At 46.6% G+C, this 24,351-nt stretch overlaps 1 protein-coding gene across 1 annotated transcript in view; it reads right to left on the bottom strand.

The window, feature by feature from the left end:
- Window positions 1-15,330, bottom strand: part of LOC147690254 (60 kDa lysophospholipase-like) — a 363,203-nt gene extending 347,873 nt beyond the window's left edge. The window contains exon 1 of the mRNA XM_086937891.1: window positions 15,015-15,330. Coding sequence (XP_086794017.1) covers window positions 15,015-15,288 — 274 coding nt within the window. The 5' untranslated portion in view covers window positions 15,289-15,330. The remainder of the gene's footprint in view (window positions 1-15,014) is intronic.
- Window positions 15,331-24,351: the final 9,021 nt, after the last annotated feature.

Here is a 24,351-nt window from a genome sequence, read left to right as displayed (position 1 = left end):
AAAAATGCTCTGAGAGTGCGAATCGACCATGACATTTTCAGGCTGATTTAAAAAAGGGTCAAGCACTCTTGAGCCAAGCGACCAGAGGTTCAAAGTACTTTAAATGGTATCATGTTTCCACTGATTATCACGCCACACAATGTGTGATTTGTAAAAAATATTAGCGACATGGCTCTTGTAAGGAGGCCTCTGCTGATTGCAACACCCATTGCCCCTGCCAGCTGCCAACAACATTACATATATAACTACTAACCATAACATTTCTACAAGTGTGATAATTCAGACCATTCCAGGGCCTCAATGCTATAAGAACGGCTTGGGAGGCAGGTATTAGTAATTTTGATGTATATTGAATAAATAAACCGTTTTCTGCTCATCTCCAAATTACTCAACTAGCACCACAATGTGGCAGACTGCCATAAGTGCCGGTGTGAACAGTCAAGTACCAGTGCAGAGCACCGGAAACCACAAGCACAAATTAAGAACTGAGGTTGCTATAATCTTTGTGCTTTGGAAAATAGGTCTCGCGGGCACAGCCAGCCTCAGGGACCGAGTCTAAAGTGCAATGAGGGCTCAGGTTCCCAAGTCGGGGATTGGGAAGGAGCATGCAGGCACTGCAGAGCCACAGTATTGGTAATCCCATACCTCACCCCAATAGCAAGGGATGGTCAGAGATCCAGAAGGAATGAAATCCTAGATACAGGATTGGCCGTGCCATTCAAAAGGGCCAATTGGGATTTGGAGGGCAGCAACCACAAGGAGGTCTGCCTCTTGGGTAATTTGGGAAATTTGGAGCAGTCAGACTGCTCAGGGGTTGGGCGATTTTTGGGCTACTTTCATAGCCCAATGGTATATAGCCGGGCATTTTGTAGGTTGGTAACACAAAGTTACAGAGGGCATTTGTGTTAAGGAGCCTACAGCTAGATATAGTATTTAGAGCTAGATATATGCCAGGTGTGGACACTGGCATTGCAGATGCTGTGTCTTATTCATAGTGGGAGAGATTCCATGGACTGGCCACAGAGGCGGACAGTGTCGGGATCAGAATACCACAGGACTTGTGGAAAGCAGGAGAAAAAAGATGCTTCAGTTGGTAGCGGAGTTGTTCGCTAGGTCTACAAGAGTGACATACTCTCAGGCTTGGGACAAGTTCTTGGCAGGGGGGGGGCACAACCTTGATCAGATGCGTAGGCTAGTTTGGTGGACATAGTGCAATTTTTCATGAGATGAATAACATTTTTTTTTTCAAAGACAGTCCAGGGTGACTGTTTCTGAGAAGTTAGCGTGTATCGCATTCATGGGTAAGCTGTGGTGGGGTTATTCTCTTTCTGTAGGCAAGCTGGAGAGAAGGTTTTCTGGAAGGGTGGTCAAGAAAGCAGGGTCAGTCTGGTAGCAAGAGAAGACTTTTGAATTGGAGTATATCGAGTAGGGTGCTTCGGTATTGCCAGGTGTTTGCAGGTCAGACGATGAGGCAGTTCTGCTTTTCACACTTATGTCATGGATGTTCTTTGGTGCGTTCCGAGCCTCTGAGCTGTTGGGAGGTGAGGGGAACTGGGGGATACTTTGGGAGGAAGTTAGCAGGGTGGGGAAGGGATTCAGAGTTGGCTATACAAGTCAAAGATGGATCAGATTAAGAGTGTTTTATTACCCGCCTACCCCGGGGCTCCGTTCTTACTCGTGCGATGGGGTCAAGCACTGAAGCGGCCGGCAGTCTCTGGGAGCGAGAATGTATTTCAGCAGCATTTGGAAGGGAAGTCAGTCTCCACCTTCATCTGTTGGCAAAATTACGCAACGCCTTAGTGTGCATTAGTTTAGATGCTCAGGCACACTCCTTCAGAATAAAGTTGGCTACGAAGGAGGGTCTGGAGTAAAAAAGTGATCATGGGTTTGGGGCATTGGACATCCAACTGTTCCCAGTGTTATGATTGTCAACAAGAAGAGTTGATGAGCAGTGGACAGGCTGTGATATTTTGTTTTTGTCTTGCAGGTTCTGTTCCCGGGCCATTGAAGGTCTGTTTGAATATCTGGTTTGCGAGACTCTCCTTCATAAAGTGGGTTGAGCGGCAGGCCATGTCCAACCCTCACAGATCAAATCTGTGGTTTAATGTTGGCATTTACACAATTTTTTTGCATGGGAAGGGGGAGGGGATGCAGTTGAACAAGTTGTTGCCTTGCTTGAACAGATTGTTGGTAGGTGGTAAGTGCCCAGATATCTTACTCTTACACTTAGAAGGGAATGATGTGGTGAAATAAAAACGGTCTAGCATTGGTAAAAGACATGAAAGAGGACTTAAAGGAGATCAGCAGTCGTTGGGCAGGTTGCTATGTCATATGGACATAGTTCATTTCTAGGAGAGTTTGGAGAGGGAACACTGTCCGGCAGCAACAGATCAGGCCACAAAAAAGGTCCACAAAGAGATGCAGGGTTTTTGTAGGGAGTCCGGCATAAGTAGGATAACGCATACGGACATACATTTTGATGAGTGTTTGCTTTTTCCAGGATGTTGTTACTTTTTTTTGTAGGCCGCATATTGCTCTTGTCTAGTGCGTAATTTAAATTGAGCCGCATCCAGTGGTTTATAGCCGGCAACAATTGGGTTGTAGCTGAAGGCAGTGTGAGTTTCTCAGTGGGGCAGTATGGTGTTCAGTGGGTGAGAGGATGTGGCACTATGGCCAGAGCTGCTGGATTTGGACCTGGGGAACCAGGTACAGCCTTAATAACCAGTCCACCAGACCACTCTCCTGAGAGAGCACAATCCCATGCTAGACCTTAGAAGGCTATGCAAGACCTTAGAAGCCCTGCTGTCTTAGCACCAGCAGGTGGACCCTAGCATGACAAGTGTGGGTTAACCTTCAAGGCATGTCCACCACAATCCATACTGAAGTTCACCTCCAGTCTTGCGGGGAGGCCTATGAAGCAGCACACCCTAGAACAGAACAGAACAACAGTGACTGTCACTGAGTCACAGGACCCTTGAGAAGGGCCAGCTCTAGGGCGGTGCAACCGATGTGACCGCACAGGGTGCTGACTTTGGGTGGAGGCATTATGTTTGCAAGTATATTATGGTTTTAAAAGCGCTTGCTGCCTTCTTCCTGGCTTCCAGCAATTTTCAGCAACAATTAAAATGTCATGATGACTCTGGTAATTAATGTTCTTCCTAACGAGAGATAGGAATTTTGTCTAGTGGAAGTTTTGACTCCTGGAATGGTAGCTCAGAGGGTAAATGTGCCTGCTGCAAAGAACATGTACCATGCAGATCACAAAGTGCACATAATGTAAATAGGTCAGTGGGCTACTGCTTTTGTCAGAGAGATCCTGTTGTTACTTGCAGTTTATAAGTTGAAATCCTAACATAGAACAGTGAGCTATTAACTGTCATCTAAGAGCTGCATACAAACTGCAAGGTATAAATTAGAGTGTCATGTTTTTCCCCCAGTCTTTAATTATCCTAATTTTGCGAAAAGTGTTCTATTGGACAGAAATCAATTCGGATTATTAAAGAGAACCCCAACCATAGTATTACGTTTTAAATTCTGAGTTTCTGTTTCTCTAGACCAATCAGTATTAAACTATATGGCCTACTAGTATGGTTGTCATGTGACTCCTACACCTTGAAGTCCTAAGTCTTACGTAACATTTTGTATACAGTGATTTACACATATTGATTGCCTCTGTGTCATGTCTGTGATGTAATGTGCTCTGACACCCTACAATGGTATGAGTGGTGCTGTAAATCAAATTAAATGCATCTGAGAGAGAGTCGAGGGGCACTTTTAAAGGGTGGTAGTGAGGGAATCCATGGCAGAGGTGGTCATTGGTGGGCACTAACAAACATTAATGCACAGGGCACCACCAGTGTTCAGGCCGGCCCTGCCCTTGAGGGTAGTCTGCCTCATACATAGGTACCGCCATTGCCTCGTTTCAGCAGTAGTAGCTGCAGCTCACCAAGGTTTTGCAATGCAGGATTTGCACGCACACCAAACTAAGTTTGCAAACTTCAGTCTCTCTGCTGCATTCACAAGCAATTTTAACATGTGCTGCCTGCTGTGGGGACACTAATTAATTTTGCAGCAAAGGAGGACAAAATTATGCCACAGTGTTGACTAATGTATGCATTACAAAAAAAAGCTGCAGCGTAATGGAGTATATTTTCTGATATTTTATTATTTTGACATGTGTACACATGCTAAGTCTCTTTAAAGATGTCGCCTTATTAGTGCCAGTGTAACGTATAAATGCAGCAGTGAGAGGTGATCAGTCGACATTGCAATAAGCCAACCACTCCACAGCAACACAAGTCACATTTTTTATTAACTTTTGATACATTTGAGCTACAAACAATTTATTAGTTTAAATGGTCAGATCATGCAGCAGATCTTGCATTATGAGGCAAATATGGCAGAGCGATAATTATATAGAAAACATTTGCAAACTAGGATATTTTACCATTCATGTTTGAACTGCTGTTGTGGAAAAAATGAGAAGTGCGGGTGACAGAAACTCTATGGCTCGGAGACAAATAGCTTGTGCTTTCACATTTTATCATATTTAGGACATTCTGTGATTAAAATACATTCACAAAGTGGGATATGCTTCTAAAGTCAATAACTCATTATAACCTTAAATAATCAGGTGTATCTATTGGTTGATTAAACTGGGCAGTGAAATGCCAAACAAATACAAAAAATGTGGATGTTTGCGCCGCCCTCCTATACAGACACATGCAAAGCTCTCCCCCCTCATGATATACGGGCACGCACACAGTCCTATACCATAGGCACATAGGCTTCTGTATATTTTTTATCCGGTTCTTGGGTGCCTCGGGCTGCCTGTGTTTCACCTCAGACCACATACATCCGTTTCGGGGCACGTTCCCTTTCGCTGCATGAAACTTCTCAACCTCCGGTCAGCTCTCTAGCCGGGCCACGGATAAAAGCCACAGAGGAGCATTTGCGAAAGTCTGCAACCGGCTCTTCATTCCAGCAATACCCCCACAGCCGCCCACTCGGTCCGGGTCAGGAACAGGAATATTGTACTGGCCACGGAATTCAAGGCTCCTGCCTTTTGCACTTCGGTCTTTCTAAATACAGCTCAGAATGAGGGGGGATATAATGCGGCTGTGTGTCAGCCCGGGAGCCGTGCAAACAGGCTTCTAGGCTGAAATTGTATGAGATATTGAAAAAAAAACACAAGCAACGCTGCCCCGATCTCCAACCTCAAAATGGTGCACTTTACATTTGTGTAGTGCACATTCTTCAAGCACTTTTTGTACGCAATACTTCAAATTAGCATCATAATTCCTTTAACTGCTGAGGGCAAAAGCAGTGATCCAGAAGGAATGTTCTAAACCAGGCGAAACCAACTAAAGCATGGTGCACGTTTATGAGGGTCACGCTGAAAGTGAAAGTATGAATTCAAGTGCGCCGTGCACAACAAAAGACAGGCACTGCCACTTTGTTTAAAGATACTCCTTGGCATGCCACGTTGTAATAATTAAAATAAAGCGTAGTGCCTATTTCATGAGCGCACTGCTGAAAGATAAAGTATGTTTCAAAGCGAGCCGCAATGCACAGAACAAAAGTAAGACCGGACACTATATTTAAAGAATACAAATGCAGGGTGCAGCGAAGAGAGCTGGACAAGCCTGCGGCTATTTTACGATGGCATGAAGTGTTTTTGGGGAAGGCACGGTAGATAAAGTGAAGTGGATGAAAAGTGAAAGCAGGCATGGCGAGGAAAACACGTTGTGCCTGCAGTAGGAACGAGCGGTCACCACTGCGAAAAATATAGTGCGTCCCGGCTAATGAAGGAGACCGTCTCACACCGTGAGTAAAGGATCCAGTCTGGGGGCAGAACCAAAAGCTGGACAGGGCGGTAACATGGAGGGATTAAGAAGCCTCCTTTTCAATTGTGAGCCACCATTTAGCATGGAGGATGGCGCCACCCAACCGAAAAGATGGGAGGGGCTTCAAATCCCCTTCGGAAACTGTACTGATAACAATAAACCCTTGCAGAGAGAGGAGCGCATGCGCGCTGCAGCGCTAGGTCTGCGAGACCTAAAAACTACTCAACAGGGACCACAGGCAACAACAAAAAACGCAACTATTGCTAGAAGGGTTGGAGGAAGGTTTCAGAATTCCCTTTAACACCTTCGATGCTGATGACGAGCTCAGCTCGTCATCAGCTACGGCGCTAGTATGCTGATGACGAGCTGAGCTCGTCATGTAACGCGGTAATTTGAAAAAAGCCGCACACAGCGGGAAAAGCCGCCGCAGCGATGCGGTTAAATGCCCTCAGACAGTCAGGCTTAATGAGAACCTACAATTGGCAGAGTAGCTCTTAGATATAATAAAGCTGAAAGCCAAGAATGAGTTGTAGATAGGTCACATTAAGGGTCAATTCAGCAATCCCCCTGGCAACACTTCCTGAAAAACCAAAAAAAGGACCCAAGACAATTCAGGCTCATCCACCCACTCCCACCAAGACGGCAGGTGCATAAATGATTGGACTGAGCATGGGGAATGCTCAGTAGCATATGCAACTTTTGATGAGGCTATTGACCTAGTCAGGAATGCAAGCATGTCCGCGCTGATGGCTAAAATGGACATTAAGTTAGCCTTTTGGCTTCTATCCGTTTCCCCCCCATAGTTTCCACCTATTGGGCTTACAAGTTGACGGCCAATGTTATTTTGACAAATGCTGGCCTACGGGCTGTTCCATATTGTACATGTACTTTGAGTCATTCACCTTCTTAGAGTGGGCACTGCATGAGTGGCACGTGACATGAGGGAAGCAATACTATCTTGAGAACTTCTTTTTCTTAGAGTAAATTGAGTAAGGCTAATGTTATTCTCTTTTGGCAGCATTTCTGCAGATGGCTGGGGTCCCACCAGCGCAATGAAACAGGCCCTTCAACAATGCTGACATCTTAAGCATTGAATTGGATTCTGCCCAAGGGGTGAGCAGGGTACTATCTGACAAAGTCACCAAGGTGAAGAAAGCAATTGAAATAATGGCGGGCCAGAACCATGCTTGAGGAAAAACAGCAGCTCGGGCGCAGACTTGTGGTAAGAGCATTTGCAAGGCGGCAGTGGAGACTCACCAAGAGCATCTGCAAGAAGCACCATCACATCAGGCTGTCATCAGGAGTCACGCAGGATTGCAGGGTGGAGTTAGTTTTCCTATCGGAGGAAATGGGTACCCTGATCTGGAAGGAGATATGGGCGATAGTAAAGCAACTGGAGCTCTTCACTGACACAGCAGGTAGTAAAGGTTTTCGAGCAATATTGGGCGTGGCTTGGTGTGCAGCAATGTGGCCACCCACTGGAAATAGAAGAGAATTATAACCAAAACAAAAACAATGCTACTGGACTTTTTCCCCAATAGTTCATGCCTTCTTGAAATGGCAAACTGACAAATGACACCATGCTCAGACAGCCATGCAGTGGAGCAGTTCCTGTACAATTGGACATCAGACTGACCAAGGGTGCTGTTATGTCATGTAGTGAAAGGTCATTTGAGTGCTAATTTTGCTGTGAGAGCAAGCATGCCAAACATCGCTGACTAATTCTCTCAATTTCTGTCAGTGATCGTGCTTTGTGAAGTTTTTAACCATCATTTTTACAAAATTGAATGGGAGCATTTTATTTCTTGGTTTAATCTTTATTCTTTTTTTCTTAATGTTGCGCTGTTTTGTAACAAATTTAACTGAGCAATAAAAATGTAAAAAACGGAAAGAAAAAAAAAAGTATTCACTGGCAAGTCTCCTAACAACTCCGATCAATGCCAATGTTTCTTTGGAGGAACCAACACAATCACTCACTTAATGCTGCTATGTGAAAAGTCACATCATGTTCGGAAATACCATTAGGTGCTGAAGGGAGGAATTGCGGTTCTGCTACCAACAGACTGAAATGGAATTTTTCTGGCGGTAGCTTCATCTATACATGCAACTTGTAAGGTAACCAGAGAGACAAGTGGCGACCAACAAGGGCCTCTAATTAGACATATCTGGCACTAATCGCACTTTTATTGAGCATAAAACTGATACAAGTAGATTAATGTGACAATGAGTCAGCGGGCGGATAATTATCGGATTCATCAAAAGCATGGATTAATGATTCACTTATTAACTTATACAGTGATCAACCCACATCCATGTATTCATCCATTCATGCAGCCATCAAACTGTGTACATACTATTTATCCATCTATCCATGCACTAGATAATTCGTCCAACTATTGGTTCATTCCTGCATCCATCCGCACACCCACATGAGCAAAGTCGACAATCTACGAAGCAAGCCTTTGTTAGTGACTGGCACTGTACAGCAATAACATGTACTGCCATGCAACAGCAGTCAAACTTGTATGCCCTCTTCCACCTGCAGTTGCTTGAGGACAAGTTGCGAACAATTCAGACATTTCCAGTTGCAACAACTTACAAAACGCCTAAGGCCAATAACCCAAATGAAAAAAGTTCTTCACTTTCACTCAGAAGTGTTCTGGGGGTGATCACGTACACTGCTCTGCTTCCATGTTCACTCTGCACAGAAATGCAAAATCTAATTTTAACACACCACAGTGCTGTGGGTTCTATATACTGTAGCTAACAGGTGGTCCCATCACATAACGTATTGCATAGCAGACAAGACGACCTAGATCAAGTGTGTTACTTTCTGCCATTCCTCAAAGTTTAGCTAAAAATACTTTTATATTGGTGCTGTTAAGTTTATACCTACAATTTTTAAGTCAAACTCAAATCCTAGGATGTGCTGTTGGCTAAAAAGCCAGTGCAATTAAATTGAGTTGCTGACATTTCACCTGACATTTTTTCCCCTATAACGGACATACGTGGCCGTACCTCCAAAGCATGGCAGGACCGCGAAAGAGGAGTGCTTTTGTCTGAGAAGATCAAATGTGTGTGTGGTCGGTGTCATCACCACTTCGTAGCAGGCCCAGGGAGCGTGAATTTGAGCAGGGAAGAAAACAAGTTACCGACTGGTTTCACGTTATCTTGAGGATTTCCTTTTTGTGGATTGTGTCGGAGTTCTGAACATGTTCAAGTGTTGGCAGAGTTTCAAAATAGCAGTGCGAGCTGGAAAAGTGGTGATGTGACAAGACTTGAACTGAGTCACGAGGACCTTATGCATTATGTTTTATTTCGATTGACAAGAGTTTGTCTGTTGTTTATATTTCTGGCAAATTAGCAGGTTAGTCATTTCATGGTAAGTTATTGTGGAGTTACAACCCTACAGAGGGGAAACTGGTGTGGAAGGTACTGATCAGTTGGTCAGGAGTTAAGAGGTGGTCGGGTTTAATTGAAAGAACCATTATGTTGTTTGTTAACAAGTTTATTGATGTTCTGTAGTTTACGTGTAATAGGTTTCTGAGGAAGGGGTTCTTCAGCTTTACATGGTTTGGATGTTTTTTTGGGGGGGATTCGAGTATCTGAGTTATTACGTTCTAGGGACAGGCTGGGTTTGAGAAGACAGGAAATGGTTGTGAAGGATGGCGGACATGGTGTTAAAAATGTTGCTTCACTGTTCTGCAAGTGACCAGGGGTTTAGGGTAGGTGTGTGGTCATGAGCAAGGAATTGTGGCTGGAGATGGTATTTGTATTCCTCCGTTGGTAAGGACATATTTTGTCATGCTGATGGCACTAGAATTATTGTATCTAATGTTTTGGGACTGTTGAGGAAAGCTTTGATATGCAAGAGATTTGATGCCAGCAACTCCAGTACACATACTTTTAGGATTGAGGCAATGTCTGAGGCTGCACAGCTTAATTTCAAAATGAGGATATCGAGAGAATTGGGAGGTCGCCTTCAGGTGCTGAGAGTGCGGTGTTCGATTTGGGATGGGTATGTTGGATAAGTGACATTGTTGTTGGTTATATTGTGTTTTTTCTTGTAGCTTGTGTTAAGTTCCTTCATCATAAAAAACTGTGACATGGATTTTGGCATGTTCTCTGGTTCAGTGGGCTGTGAAATGTGCAGACACTTTCCCAAACTGCTGTTCTTTTGGACTGCCCAGCAGCAGACAAGGTTTTGTGGTGGGGTAAAAGTAGAATGCAGTGGGGATAATAATTGCTCTTATTGGCAGACTTTTACCTGAATAGAGGTTGCCCAGATCTCCCAATATTCCACCTGGGAGAAAATTACTTGGTGCAGTTATCGGGTTTGTCTCTGTTGAAGGCAATGGAGGAGGACTTGTTAAGGATCAAGACGCACAGTTTTGTGACGTGTGTTTGAAGTGGCTGTGGAAGGAATGGTTGCGAGACTGGAGATGGCAAATGTTGTGAGGCGTGGGAGTGACTGCTTTTAGATGGGTTTGGCATTTTGGGGTGGAAATCTTTAAGGGAGGGGCTGACAGGTTGTTCACTGTGTAGTAGTGAGGCTTGGGTACATATTACTGAATGTAAATGCTAGGATAACTGCAGACCTGTCCTAATAAAGGTGGCCTTTTTGGTTATATCGTTCCCTGTGGTTAGGTGTAGGGTGATGACCAGTCCATTAATTTCACAGACTGTCCGTAAATTCAGCCTGATGTCCGTTATGTTCTCAATACAGGTTTTGCCCGTAATTACAGCCAATTGAGCTTTGCAGGTTTTTTCACACTGTGCAACTAACAGCTGCTGTGATGTCTTTCTAACCTGCTTCACAAATGTGAAGAATATACATAAGAACTGGCTTCCAGTGCACTGCCAAAGATGAATAAGTTAACTGAGCACTGAATGGAACTGACAAATAGTGTCAGCACAACAGATAACGTTGTGGAACGTGCTTTTATTCTTAAGGCATTAAAATGTATTTTAATTCTTTGCTGTTTTCCTCCCACATAATTTTCACAAAGATTTTTAAGCACATACCAAGTTTACATTTATATTGAGCATGTTCTTAATTAATTTTGAAGTTGTTATTGTTTGAAGTGCAGTGATGGGCCTGTGGATGGATGGGCTGACAGAATGTTTGGGTTGGTCGGTTGCATGGATGCAGATTGTGGGGGGATGAATGGACTGTGTGTAGATGGGTAATAGGATGAATAAATGGCTGCATTGGCACAGAAGACTGATTAATAATGGATGGATTCGTGGGTGGATTTGGGAGGATGTATTGAGTGGGTAGGTGCATAAATAGATGGTTTGAGGCTTGGGTGGATGAATTTAGGTGGGTGGGTGATGTGAAAGATGTGTGTTGGGGAATTGTACAATACATGGATTGGTAAGTTGATCGATAAGAACAAACTTTTTATTACAATAAAATGCATTGGCATTTCTTGCTGTAACATACATAGGACGAATCACATCTTTGTTAGCGCTGAGCACAATTTTAATTACCCCGGTGCAAATTTTACCATTTCACCACGTCATGTAATTACGCTGTATTCATGGTAAAATGACAGCATGGATGGGAACAATGTGAATGATCAGAACACAAGCATGTGTTATTTGAGGGCCTTGTGTATTTGGTGCTATTTTTAGCATGAATGCATCCTTGCGCCCAATATGCATGGAAGAACACGTCATGCTAAAACATAGCACACAATGTAAGATTGGCATTTTACTGCAATTTTAAACCTAAATGCGATTACACAAGTTTTGCACACCCCTCCCTAATCCTTCCATGGCCACACAGCATAATGTCTCAACCAGAGTATTGATGTAGACTAATCAGTACCGACAGTGGCACCCTAAGTATAGGTAGGTCGCAAACACATTTCAATGGCCATCCTCTCAATAAGCCCCTTACCCATGCCCTTTTCATCAGTCGTTTTATAATGCCTTTGTGGGAACTGCAAGAATCACATTTTCTGGACTTTGTGACGGCAGCCAGGGGCCTGTATAACGAGATCTCCACGGTCATGCAGTGGTCTACGTCACCTAACCAAGTTTTCATGTCTGGAGATGCCACATCGTGCCATCAGCATGCAATGTCTCTCTTAACCAACATGATACTGATGTGCAGAAACATCAGTTTAGGAGGTCTTGCAGGAAATTATCCAGCAGCATACCCACATTTTCCTGCCACTCAGCCCTCACATCACATGAAACATATGTCAAGGCACATAAAACCATAGGACGCAACTTTAAGGCGAGAGGTCCAGTGCATCACCAATGTATCTCCCTTGATTGAGTAGGCCACTGATTCAGCCAAGTGAATGACGGGGCCTGAAAATGTGCTGAATGTATGCAACATTTGAAGGTTTTGTGGGCAAGACAGGGCAGGATATTGGAGGTAAAAAATGACAGCAGAGAAGGACTCAATGCCAATAATTATAATGGAAGGGTAAACCCAACAAGCCCCTGGGTATGAAATAGTACAATATAGAATTGGTCCCAGCAGGGCAATTCCTAACAAAACACAATTGGAAAAACAATCAATATAAATATATAATATAAATATAAATATAGTAATATGTTATGTAAAGGTTTAGTAAAATATTATTTCATCACATTGCACGTGACAAAAGCTTATGAGTCAGCGGATAGAATGAATGGCAAGTGCCCCATTTCCGGTCTAGTCAAAGCCCAAATTTGAGTCGAGTTGGCAGAAACCATTCCAACAGAGGCTTTGTGGTTGAGTGCCAATGTCTTTTGTAAGCTCAGCCATGCATTTAGTGTCAGTCTGCCACCATCCACTAAGTATCCAGCAGGTCAGCTTCCCCTGCACACCAATGTCAAGTGTGAGTGCCACCGGGGACTGATAAACAGGCCTCTGGCAAGAATGTGGGTATTCATGATGAGTCCTTGTTCGGGGATTGGCATAAAAAGTACTATATACAACAACAAAAAAAGGATGTGAGAGCAAATAAGGTGTTAAAGATGCCAAAGTGGCCCAGGTTCATGGATCTTGCAAAGTCCGGAAGATCTGTCGAATGACTGACCTATAATGCCAATGAAACCTCCATCCACAACCATTTACCCCCTAGGAGCTTGGGCCAGGGCTTTCCCAGGTCTTTCCAGGAAGGCTGACAAGGGCTGGTTGGGAGAGGGGGGGGCATATATTGAGTATAGGTCACAGCTTTGAATACAGCATGCCAATGATGGCAATAAATCTGCCTAGCAGGTTGTGTTGTATTTGTAGGAATTAGAGGGGGGCATTTGAGCAATAACGATACCCCCACCCCTGATATTTCAATCTGAACAAACTTGATTCATACTGTTCACCTATTTAACAATGCATTATTAACCTTTCTGCTGACCCTCTGTGTCATGAGCAGTATCGGTTCCACCAACAGGGGGTTCTGATTTGCACTTTAAAACAAAAAAGCTGTACTACTTATATAAATTCCAGGAAGGTCTGCGAGAAACACAAGAGGTAGTTTCAAAGCATCAGGGGCTTTCAGACACAGACTGTGCTCTCTTGGAGTCTTGTGATGCAACCTACGTAAGCATCTGACATGCCTAGCATACCCCTCCGTGGAAAGATAATACTCTTTTTAATTCTGTTTAACTGCAACAGACGTTTATTGCTTTAGACAGCACTCTAGGGAGCATCGAACCTATTGGCTCTGTTAGTGCTTATTTATGTTTTATCAGCTGCATTCTGGCATTTTTACTAGTACGAGACCTTGAAGCTACCACCCGAGACTGTGTGCTGGTGGAGGCAGCACTGAGAGAAGGCTGGGTGAAACATCCCCTAGTTTCTCCACAAACCATCAGAGAAACTCCCTCACCACTTATTCTACATTTCCCTCCCTCTTTGTTGTGTCTAGCAGAAACGGTACTACTGCTTATGACCTGGAAGTCAACTTTCATTTATAGAGCACCGCATCTGCAGCAGGGTCGTGAACCAGGGTCAGCGGACTCAATAATTCTCGCCTCGGTGCCTACTCTAACCAGTGATCACACTCGGCAACTCTGGGCATTAGCTTGCCTCATCTCCACAACGGCCCCCCACAAATGCCGGGGATGCCTGGTTTCACCTTGGAGATACCCAGGAGGGAACATCTCACAGGGAAAGCCAGGACGGGTTCCCCAGCGGTCTATAGCGCCAGGACGCCTCCGGGTAGCAGTGCGCTTTACAAGACACACACACATTCATAAGTGGGCAGAATCTTGTGGCATCTGCCCTTTATGTTGCCTGTCAAATTTGGCTTACTGTGCACGTTTGCTAGTTTTTCAATCTTTAAATTAGCCTAGTGACATGTGAATATTTGCTGAACAATACTTTGCATTATACAAACTAAACACAATAGGCCAACCTTTGCTTTTACTTGTGTCAGTTGCCCATCTATTTAAATTTATTTTATAACTCGACCCACTCAGATGTGTCCGTAAAATTTACCTTTTGTCCTAGATTTTGACCCTCTGTTGTGAATGTTTTACTGTCACTGTTCAGATTTTGCCTCTATGCCAGGTGGTCACCCTAATTATGTGTAATCATGCCTAATATACTTGCATTAAGCATTTATCGCTCTGTCAAAACCCTCGTATGTACTGTGCAAGCACAACGCACACTAGGCTGCATCTCCTACCAGTGTAATTCTATGCCCATGACCTGTAGTGCCCTTGGGCAAGCCCTTTCCTGGGAATGGAATGGAATGGAATACCCACCAGTCAACACGTGCAAGGCCCGCCTAAAGAGCGGTCCGCTTTGTCAGGCATGGCTAAAATTAGAGTGTTTACATTTTACATCCACGAGGGTAAAAGAGCTTGATTTGAACACCAAGAAATCGCACTTTCACAAGGGAGACTATGATTTATATTAAAGATAAGGACGTGTTTTCCCCCCAATCTTGTGTGCATTATTTTGCACAAAGAAAACAATAGTCTCAGGAAGGAACGTGCAGAATTACAGAAAACTGTGGCATTGTTTTAACAGGATTTTTTTTTAGCTGAATAATGTAAAGAAAATAATGTCAATCCTTTGCAAACGAGAACTGAAGCATATATCAATCGCGAATGTTTGGTGTTAATGTTAATTATGGTGCTACTTGGAAAAGGATGCGTGTCAAAGTATTTCACGGGCGGGGGGGAGGGGGCTACGTCACATTCAATGAAGCTCCTTACCATTGTCCTCCATGGTCATTCCGATGGTACCCCCTGTGAGGATAACAAGCACTCGGACCTCGGAAGCGATTCCGCTGAGAGTCTCTTGAGAAGCCGAGATGCTGCGGCTGCTGGACAGGTTCCGGCTGCGGGCCGGTGTCCGAGCCTCGCCACCCTTCGAGGTAGGGGACGTCGTGGGCAGCCCTGCGGCCACCTCAGCCTCCACCCCATTCAGGCTGGTACGGGACAAGGCTCTACCTAGCACAGAGTTCGGACTTTCCTTCCTGTCTGCCATGATCTTTCGAACTAGGGGCTCGCGGGAGGAGGCTGTGTTTAAAGGAGCTGTGCATGTCACGTGATCTGCGGCTACGTCATGATTGCAGCCGCCCCCTGCACAATGTGCGTCGTGCATGCATTGCACACACAGTACATGTGAGCGTTAACTGAGCGATAAATGTGCGGCGCAAGAGTATTCTGGTTGAATGTTGCTATACGGAGGGCACAGAAATCGCAAATCGCAGTTCCAGAAGCCAAATATTTTTTTTCCATTTTAGTGATGCAATTTACCATGATGTAGTGCATTGCTTTAAATGGGTACGGAGTACCTGCATTTTTCAATAGGGATTCAATACTTTTAATGGGAGACTACTGGCACTTCTCAATAACACACAGGTACTCTGGGTAAATTAATGCCTACACTTTTTAAATTCCTTTTCATCCACCGATGTAGTGTAAAGCACAAGGGTTTTGACCAAAGCCTTTAAATATTGCTGCGCTTGATTCTGTGTTAAGTAGTTGTAAAGTTTCTTTCTTCCCCCCACAGGAGTATGCTGAGCCAATGGTAGGTAGGTAACTCTCGTTTATTTATTAATTAATGTCCTACAGAGCTTAGGGCGCCGAGCGTCTAACAACTACCGCTCCGGTCGCCAACTGCCGCTTTTCTCCTTCGCGCCTTTCACCTCCGTGTCTCTGCGCATGCGTGCGCCTCCTGCTCTAGTCTAGAGCGTGACGCGTCATCGCATACACGCTCATAGACTAGAGCGCATACCACATATCTCCCCCCTTTAATATGAACAAGATAACATTCCCGCCAGCAGGTTGAGTGTCCCCCCACAGGGGTATGAGTCTATTGGGGCACCTCGGGAGGTGGCACCAAGCAGTGTCCATCCATCACAAAGTCTCTATAACGAGAGGGCACAGTGACTGCCCTTCCGCTGCGGGTGTGTCTTACCGGCATGTTCTCTCTCCCTTCTGTCTCTCCTTGGGATCTCCCATCTTCTCTCACATCTGCTCTCTGCTCTGCATTCACCAGTGCGCCATCTCCGTCAGTAGGCACTGCTCCCGGGCCATCCACTTCAGTGTCCTCACCTACACTTTCCCCACGGTCTTCTGTGGTGTGCCCTGATTGGGGTCTTGCTTCCTGAAAGTCCATCCGTCTCTCGTCCTCTTCAGACTTGGGCCATACTATTATTTTATTGACTCTGGCCATGCAGTCTTGTGACCAGACCTTGCCGTCACTGAGCAGAGCCGCCCTGCCTCGTACCTCTTGAACTTGTAGGGGCTTGCTGAACTTGCTTTCGCCTTTCTTTTGTAGGGTAGGGAGTTTAACCCTGACCCATTCCCCTTCTTCCAGCACGGTTTCCTTCGTGTTGCGTCGCTTGTCGTAGTGTGCTGCATAGATCTTCTGGGCCTTCTCCAGATTGTGCTGCACCACCGCTGGGGACCACTTGCTGGTGATGGTCTTCTCCCTCCATGCTACATTGTCCCGTGTGAAGGGATGCCGTCCTCTTAGCACTTGGAACGGGCTGTACCCCACTACTGAGGGCGTGATCCGGTAAGCCCATAGCATGCTCATTACTTCCGCTTCCCAGTCCTTTCCTTGTGATATGGCTGCCTGAATGGAGCCCATGAGCACCCGATTGAACCTTTCGACCTGGCCGTTGCATGCCGGATGATAGACGGCCGTGTGTTTCACCTCGATCCCGTTCCTTTTCATATATCGACCCCACTTGTCCGATACAAATTGTGGTCCATTGTCACTGAGAATGGATTTGGGTATACCCTCTCGTAGGAATACCGAGGTCAGAAATCTCAATATAGTGTCAGTGTCCATCGACTCTTGTATGTCCACCTCCGGCCATTTGGAGTACTTATCTATTATCACACATATGTATTTATTCACCCCTCTGTTGTCTAGGACGGGCCCCAGAATGTCTATTGCCACATCCTCCCAGGGGCCTTGCGGGGTGTCAAACTTCCCCAATGCAGGTCTGAGTGGGCGGAGCACCTTGTCCGCTCCTTGGCACTGCCCGCACTCCCGCACTTGTCTCTCAATGTGGGCATCCATTCCTGGCCACCAGTACATCTGCTTGACCAACGCCTTGGTTTTCACTATGCCCAGATGTCCCTCGTGCAATAACTTCAACAGCCTGGGTATCAGTGTCACTGGGGGCACCACGCGTTCTCCTCTGTACAAGAATATTCCTGAATCGCTCAGGGATAATTCCTCTCTCATCTCGTAGAATCTTCGCACCCCCTCCGTGAGCTTCTTTTTGTCCGGCCAGCCCAGAGTGAGGTGTCTCCTTACTTCCACCTTCTTCACATCTAGCTCGTAGGCCGCCTTCCATTCCTGTGCACTAATCGACATCTCGTGATCCTCCATGCTGGCCACCATCTCCTCTTTGTCCGGGGCCTCCTCCGGCTCTTCCTCCATTGCGGCAGCCCGGCTGAGAAAATCAGCCACCTTGTTTTGTGTGCCTGGAAGATATTCTACGTCGTAGGTGTAATCCAGCAACTTCAAAGTCATTTTGGCGATTCTTGGGGTCGCTGTGTCATGCCCCGAGGACGTCAACACTTTGATAAGTGGCTTGTGATCCGTTTGAAGCTTGAATCTTGTGCCCCATATGAACTGCCGAAACTTGTTTAAGGCCCACGTGACCGCCAGCATCTCCTTTTCGATTACGCTGTACCTTTGTTCCGTCGGGGACAGCGCACGGGACGCAAAACTGATAGTTTCTTTGGATCCATCTTCTCTGACCTGCGCCAACACAGCCCCCAAGCCCTTGTCGCTTGCATCTGTCGTCACTATGGTCTTGCCGGTGGGGACGTACCCTTGCAGTGGGATGGCGTGGCTGATGCAGTCTTTTACTATCTCAAATTCAGATTGAGCCTCTGCGTCCCATTCGAATTTTGCATTGTTTCTGATTAGTTGTCTCATCCTGTAGGTCTGAGTGGCAAAATGTCTGACAAACTTGCTGTAATACTCGGCCATTCCAAGGAATGACCGCACTTCCTCCTTGGTTGCTGGGGCTTTAGCATCCCTTATCGCCTTCACATTCTGTTCTTTCGGCGAGATGCCATGTGTACCTATTTCATGGCCTAAGTAGGTCACTGAGTGAGTCCCAATTCTGCATTTGCTCCATTCCGCCGTTAAGCCCTTTCCTTGCAACACTCCTAGGACTCGATGCAGTTTCTTGTCGTGCTCTCCTTTGTCAGAGCCCATCACTAAAATGTCATCTTGAAAATACTGCACCCCCGAGATGTCCTTAAACAGCCTGTGCATTAGCTTCTGGAAAACGGCCGCGGCGGACGCCAGGCCAAAGGGCATCCTCCGGAATTGGTAGCAGCCGAAGGGCGTTATGAAGGATGTGTACTTCCTACTTGACGGATGCAGTTCTATTTGGTAATATGCTGACGTGAGGTCTATTGTGGAAAAGTGTGTTATGCCTTTCGTTCTCGCCAGCATCTCTTCAATCCTGGGGAGCGGGAATCTCTCCACGATGAGGTTTTTGTTGAGCTCTCTGAGGTCCACACAGAGCCGGACCTTACCATTCGGTTTCTTGACCACCACCAAGGGCGATAGCCATTCCGCACTGTCCACTGGCTCGATGATGCCTTGGTCTTCCAACCTCAGCAGTTCCTGTTGTACCGCTTCACTCGTGGATATGGGTATGTTCCGGACCTTGTGAACAACTGGTACTGCCCCCTCCTTAAGGACTATTTTATGTACGAATTTGTCCAGTTTGCCGACCGTGCCCTCAAAGACCTTGGGGTATGCCGCCTTCCAGTCCTCATCCTTCGAGAGGGGCCATTCATCTGTTAACAATATCTGCTCTTTCCCTCCTGGATTGAGTATGATGCCGAGATCACCTGCGTCTCTCCATCCCAACACCGATGGGCCCTTCTCCGCCACGTACAGGGTGCACGTGGCCGACCGTCCCCTGAATTCGAACACGAAGTCCCGGCACCCCACCAGGGGGATGGAATTCTCTGTATACGAGATGGGTCTGATGTCCGGCGGCATTAGATCGGGCCCCACAACCGGTGCGAAGTCCTCTTCCCATATCGACCTTTGCACAATGGTCCAGGGGGACCCTGAATCGACGGCCACATGTACCTTCACACCCCCGATGAGCATGTCCGTGCGGGGCTTATCCCTTCGCTTCCCTGCTACGTCCAGTACCTGGTCCTCTATGCACAGAACCAAGTCATCTTCCTCCGGGTCCTCTTCCTCACTCAAGTTCGCTGTGGCCGAGTCGATACACTTGACTGTGGATTTCGACCCTTTCTTCCGACACACCTTTTCGAAATGGCCGGTCAACCCACAGAACGAGCACCTGGCGCGGAACGCGGGACAACGTCTGTCCTGAGCCGCGTGCGCTGCACTGCCGCATCTGTAACACGCAAATTTGTTCCCGGGGCTGGAGCGGCCCGTCTGTTTTCCAGTTCCTCTTGTGTCCTTCCTCTGGTCTCCATAAGTACTTTTGGACTTGCTGGACTGTGGTGCCTCATCAATCTTGTTTATCATCTGCCTCGGCCCATTTTCCCTTTTTGCCGCGTCTGCCCCTCGCTTAGACATTTCCGCCTTCTTGACCATCGCCACCACTTCTTTAAGGGACGTCTCGTTCATCGCCCATAACTTGTCCTGGACCGCTCTGCTGGTGGTGTGCATCACGATTTGGTCCTTAATGTATTCATCCTGCAGGGCCCCGTACCGACACGTGATGGCTAGGCGTCGGAGTGCCGCTACATAGTCATCGATGGATTCTCCCGCCTCTTGTTTTCTCTGTTGGAAATTATAGCGGTCTATGGAGACACAAACTGCCGGGCGGTAGTGGCTGTCCAGGTCGTCCAGTGCATTCACAAAGACGTCTGTCTCCGTTGCACCTCTCTCCTTGGGTACCAGATTCTTAAACACCCTTACCCCTTCTGGGCCTAAGTTGTGGAGCAACAGTCTCTTTTTCCTTTCTGGCATGTATTCCCCTTCACTTTCATCCCCGAGGGCCTCAATGTAATTGAGAAAGTATTCTTTCCAGTCCTCCCATTTTAGTTGGGGTTCTCCCGGCCTGGGTAGGAAAGGGACGGGTGCCATCAGGGCTGAAGCTTGATTCGCCATTTTGACGTCGCCTCTAGGGTCTCCCTCCTGGGCCCTTCGTTGGGTAGGCTCACCGGATGCCCCTGCGCTCTCTGCCGTGTCGCCTTGGCCCCTTGGACTGCCCGGGGTATTGTCCCTCGCACTTTGCGCAGTTTGCTCGGTCTTCCCCCCGTCCTCTAGCTTGGGGGTGTCTCCTTTGGTTGCCAGGTTGGTGGCTGGGGGCCCCTGGTGTCTTGGGCAGCACTAACCTGGCTGTGAGGTCGGTGTTAGGGTCTGTACCGTGCTGCTGCGCTGCTGCCACGCCCTTTTGCTCTTCCTGTAGGTGTCCTGCCTTGCTGGCCTGTGCCTGGGGGTTGCAGGGGGTGATTGCTGTGTCCTCTGCGCCTGGTGGTGTTCAGATGCCAGCCTCGTCGCCACTGTAAAGTTTCTTTCTTCCCCCCACAGGAGTATGCTGAGCCAATGGTAGGTAGGTAACTCTCGTTTATTTATTAATTAATGTCCTACAGAGCTTAGGGCGCCGAGCGTCTAACAACTACCGCTCCGGTCGCCAACTGCCGCTTTTCTCCTTCGCGCCTTTCACCTCCGTGTCTCTGCGCATGCGTGCGCCTCCTGCTCTAGTCTAGAGCGTGACGCGTCATCGCATACACGCTCATAGACTAGAGCGCATACCACAGTAGTGAGTACTTGAAATGCCACATTAGAAAAGCCTGAAAGATTTCAGTCCAAAATAAGATTTCAGATTACATAATCATATAATGATGCTCCATCTAAAGAACCTTGATTTGGGAGACATATACTGCTGCCAGAAAGGGCTTCTAATATAATTCTCCGTAATTTTTCTTATCTTGTAAATATCTTTAAAATAATAATCAGCGGTGGCTCCCCCATTAGGGCAGAAGAGCGTCGCCCCACTGGCTGAGAGCCAGCAAACTCAAGCATGATTTTTTTTTTATAATAAAACAATGTATTTATATTTTTAATTTTTCTTGCAGGCTGCCAGCCGAGGACAGGGTGGGCCCATCGGTTCTGACGACAGGAGCTGCAGGGGAGGAGGAGTGTTGGGCATTGCTAAGTGCACTTAACGGTTTGGCCGTCTGTGAGAAAGTGGCTCTGTATACACTGTTCCCAAATAGGTACTGTGTGCACAGAGTCCACAGACCCCAGAGGTTTGGCAGAGGCTAAAGTTAGATATAACCTTACTCTCTAAAGTGGTAGCTTGGTCGAGCAGTAAGGCAGCATCAGAGGACAGTGTAAAGCATTTGTCAGCAAATGGTGTCACACACTCAAGAACTGAACTCTAGGCCAATGGTTTGTATAAAACATATATACTTGTTTTATTTTAGAACCAACAATAGGTATCAAAATATACTTTCTCAGATTGAGTTACTTTTAGATAAATACGTTCAATAGACAATAGACTTTGGAATAGGATAGTTACAGTTGAACACACTATCAAACACAATAACACATTGAGCTCAAAGGGAATTTCTAAAAAAGGGCAATAGATTACTTCTAGGATTACTTTTCTAACTGCAGGACTGGATCCTAAATTCAGTCCTGGGACATGTACTGTAAACAGTTGAGCAAAATCGATTAAGTCACAGTAGTGATTTTTAAGCAATATTTTGGACTTTTAAAAGTTGACAGAAGAAATTTCACAGAAAAACAGTCTAAGATTTCCTATGGAAGAAATTCACTTAGCAGGTAAGTGGGGCTATGGTTATTCTTTCTAACTCAGGGATGGATCCTAGATCCAGCACTGGTGCACCACCTGTAAACAGTTGAATTATGTGTTTTTGTTATACATGCGATTTTTAACGAATATTTGTAAGTTTGCAAAATCGACACTTAGAAAATTTTCAGCAAAAACCAGGCAATGTTATCCTATGGAAGGAATTTCAAATTGCAGGTGAAGTATGTTCTTGTTACTTTTGTAAACCAGTGCTGGACTCAGCACTGGGACATCTGTCTAAAACAGGTAAGTAATTACGGTTTTATAGTTGGTACGATTGTTAAAGAATATTTGTAGTTTGCAAAATCGACACTTAGAAGAAATTTCACAGAAAACGAGTCATTGGTTTCCTATGGGAGAAAATTGAGTTAGCGGTAAGTACGATTGTAATTACTTTTCAGGGTCAGTGCTGGCCACACATATCCAGCTCTGGGATCTCTCCTGATAACAGTTGAGTATTTTCGTTTTCGTATTTCGGCTGCTTTTAGACAAATATTTCAACATTTCTAAACTCCACACTTAGAAGAATTTCCAAGTGAAACCAGTCAATGTTAGCCTATGGAGGAAAAGTGAGTTAAAGGCTTTTGGGTAAGTACTCCACTGGCCGAGTTAAGGTTCTGGGCATAGACTCAGGGGTCTCCCAGGGTCAGGTAAGTACAGTTGTTACACCCTCAGTGGCACAGGGGCAGCCGGGTGCAGAGGTAGTTAGGCACAATGTTATCCAATAAGAGGCAGGGGGCCTTTGGTTGGTGGATGCAGGCTAGCAGGCTACACAGCTGTGAGTGCTGGGCTCCTGGTCACTTGCTCAGGGCAAATAGGGAAGTAGGTTAGGACCAAGGTTGCACTTCCAGGGGCACTCGGGCGGCTGGGTGCAGGGTGCTTTTGAGCTGTCTGGCGCTCAATGTTATTCAATGGAGATCTTGAAAAGGGAACAAAGGCTGCAGGCTCGGGGACGGAGGTTCTTCAGGAGTGACCAACACTTCGAGAGGTAAGTTGGGATCTTGGAGGATAGGTAGGCACCCAGGAGTTGGGCACAGGGGGCCGTGGGGAGTCGGGTGCAGGGGTGTCTTTTGACGTCGGGAAATCTTACCCTCTGCTGGTCGCGGTTCGGTGGGTCCCTTGCTGTGAGGCTGCAGGTGTCGTCTGGGTCATCAAGGAGGTTCCTTGGTCACTGGACTTCGGGTCACAATCGTCGGGGGGACATTCTCGTGTTGTTGGTTCACTCCAGCACAGGCCAGGCTTGGCGGGTGCAGAGTGTGCAGGGTTCGCGGTTCTGGGCTGATGCCAGGGCTTGTTACTTGCTTTGAGCAGTACCACTGCTCGTGGGCGACCCAGGTAGTCAGAGTCACAAGGCAGTCAGGTCCTCCGGGGGTTTTGAGGTTGCTGACCACTGGAGACGCCAGGGTTTAGCAGGAGCAGGTTTGAGGGTCGGCAGGCCTGTAGGGCTTGGGCCAAATCAGTTGGTGTCTTCCTCTTTTTAGCAGCTACACAGCAGGTCTTCTTGTTTCTTGTTCTTCTTTCTTGTTTCGGAATCTGGATCTGCTGAAGGAAGGTTCAGGGTGCCCCTAAATACTGAATATAGGGGCGTTACAGGTAAGGTAAGGGCAGGGACCAATGGGTCCCTGTCCTTGGGTGAATACACCCCCTATCCTGCTCCTCTCCTGTGGGAGGGGGCACACGCCTATCTCTGATTGGGCAGAGCTCCCCATCCTCAAGATGGGGGGACCCCGTAGTTGTACTTTACCTTGCCTCCCTCACCTGAGGGGTGGGGTTGGCAGAGGCTGGCACACCCCCTTCCCTTCCTTTGTTTTTCCCACCTGTCTTCCTGCCAGATTGGGGCTCAGAACTGGTGGGGGCCAGTTGCTGAGTACAGCAAGAGGCCTGGAGAAGCTCACAAAGGCGGCATGGCTTTGAAGCTCCCCCTGCCCATCCTGGGCAAGGAGACCTAGCACCTCGTCCCTGGATGTGCATTGTTGAAGGCCCAGGAGAGCGGATGGCTCTCTACCCATGGGTCCAGCAACATGTCTGCTCTGTGGCAGCCTAGGCAGCCTCTCAGTCAGGACACTGGTAGTTGGTTAGGTTTCAGGGAGCATCTCTAAGAGGCCCTCTGTAGTGCGTTTGACATTAGATCCCACACTGGCATCATTGTGGGTTTAATGTGCTGAGAAGTTTGATACCAAACTTCTCAGTCTTCAGTGTAGCCATTATGGTGCTGTGGAGTTCATAATGACAACCTCTCAGCACCATTTACT

Source organism: Lissotriton vulgaris, chromosome 9 (assembly GCF_964263255.1).
Source record: "Lissotriton vulgaris chromosome 9, aLisVul1.2, whole genome shotgun sequence".
NCBI classification, from domain to species: domain Eukaryota; kingdom Metazoa; phylum Chordata; class Amphibia; order Caudata; family Salamandridae; genus Lissotriton; species Lissotriton vulgaris.
This window is presented reverse-complemented; position numbering and strand designations above follow the sequence as displayed.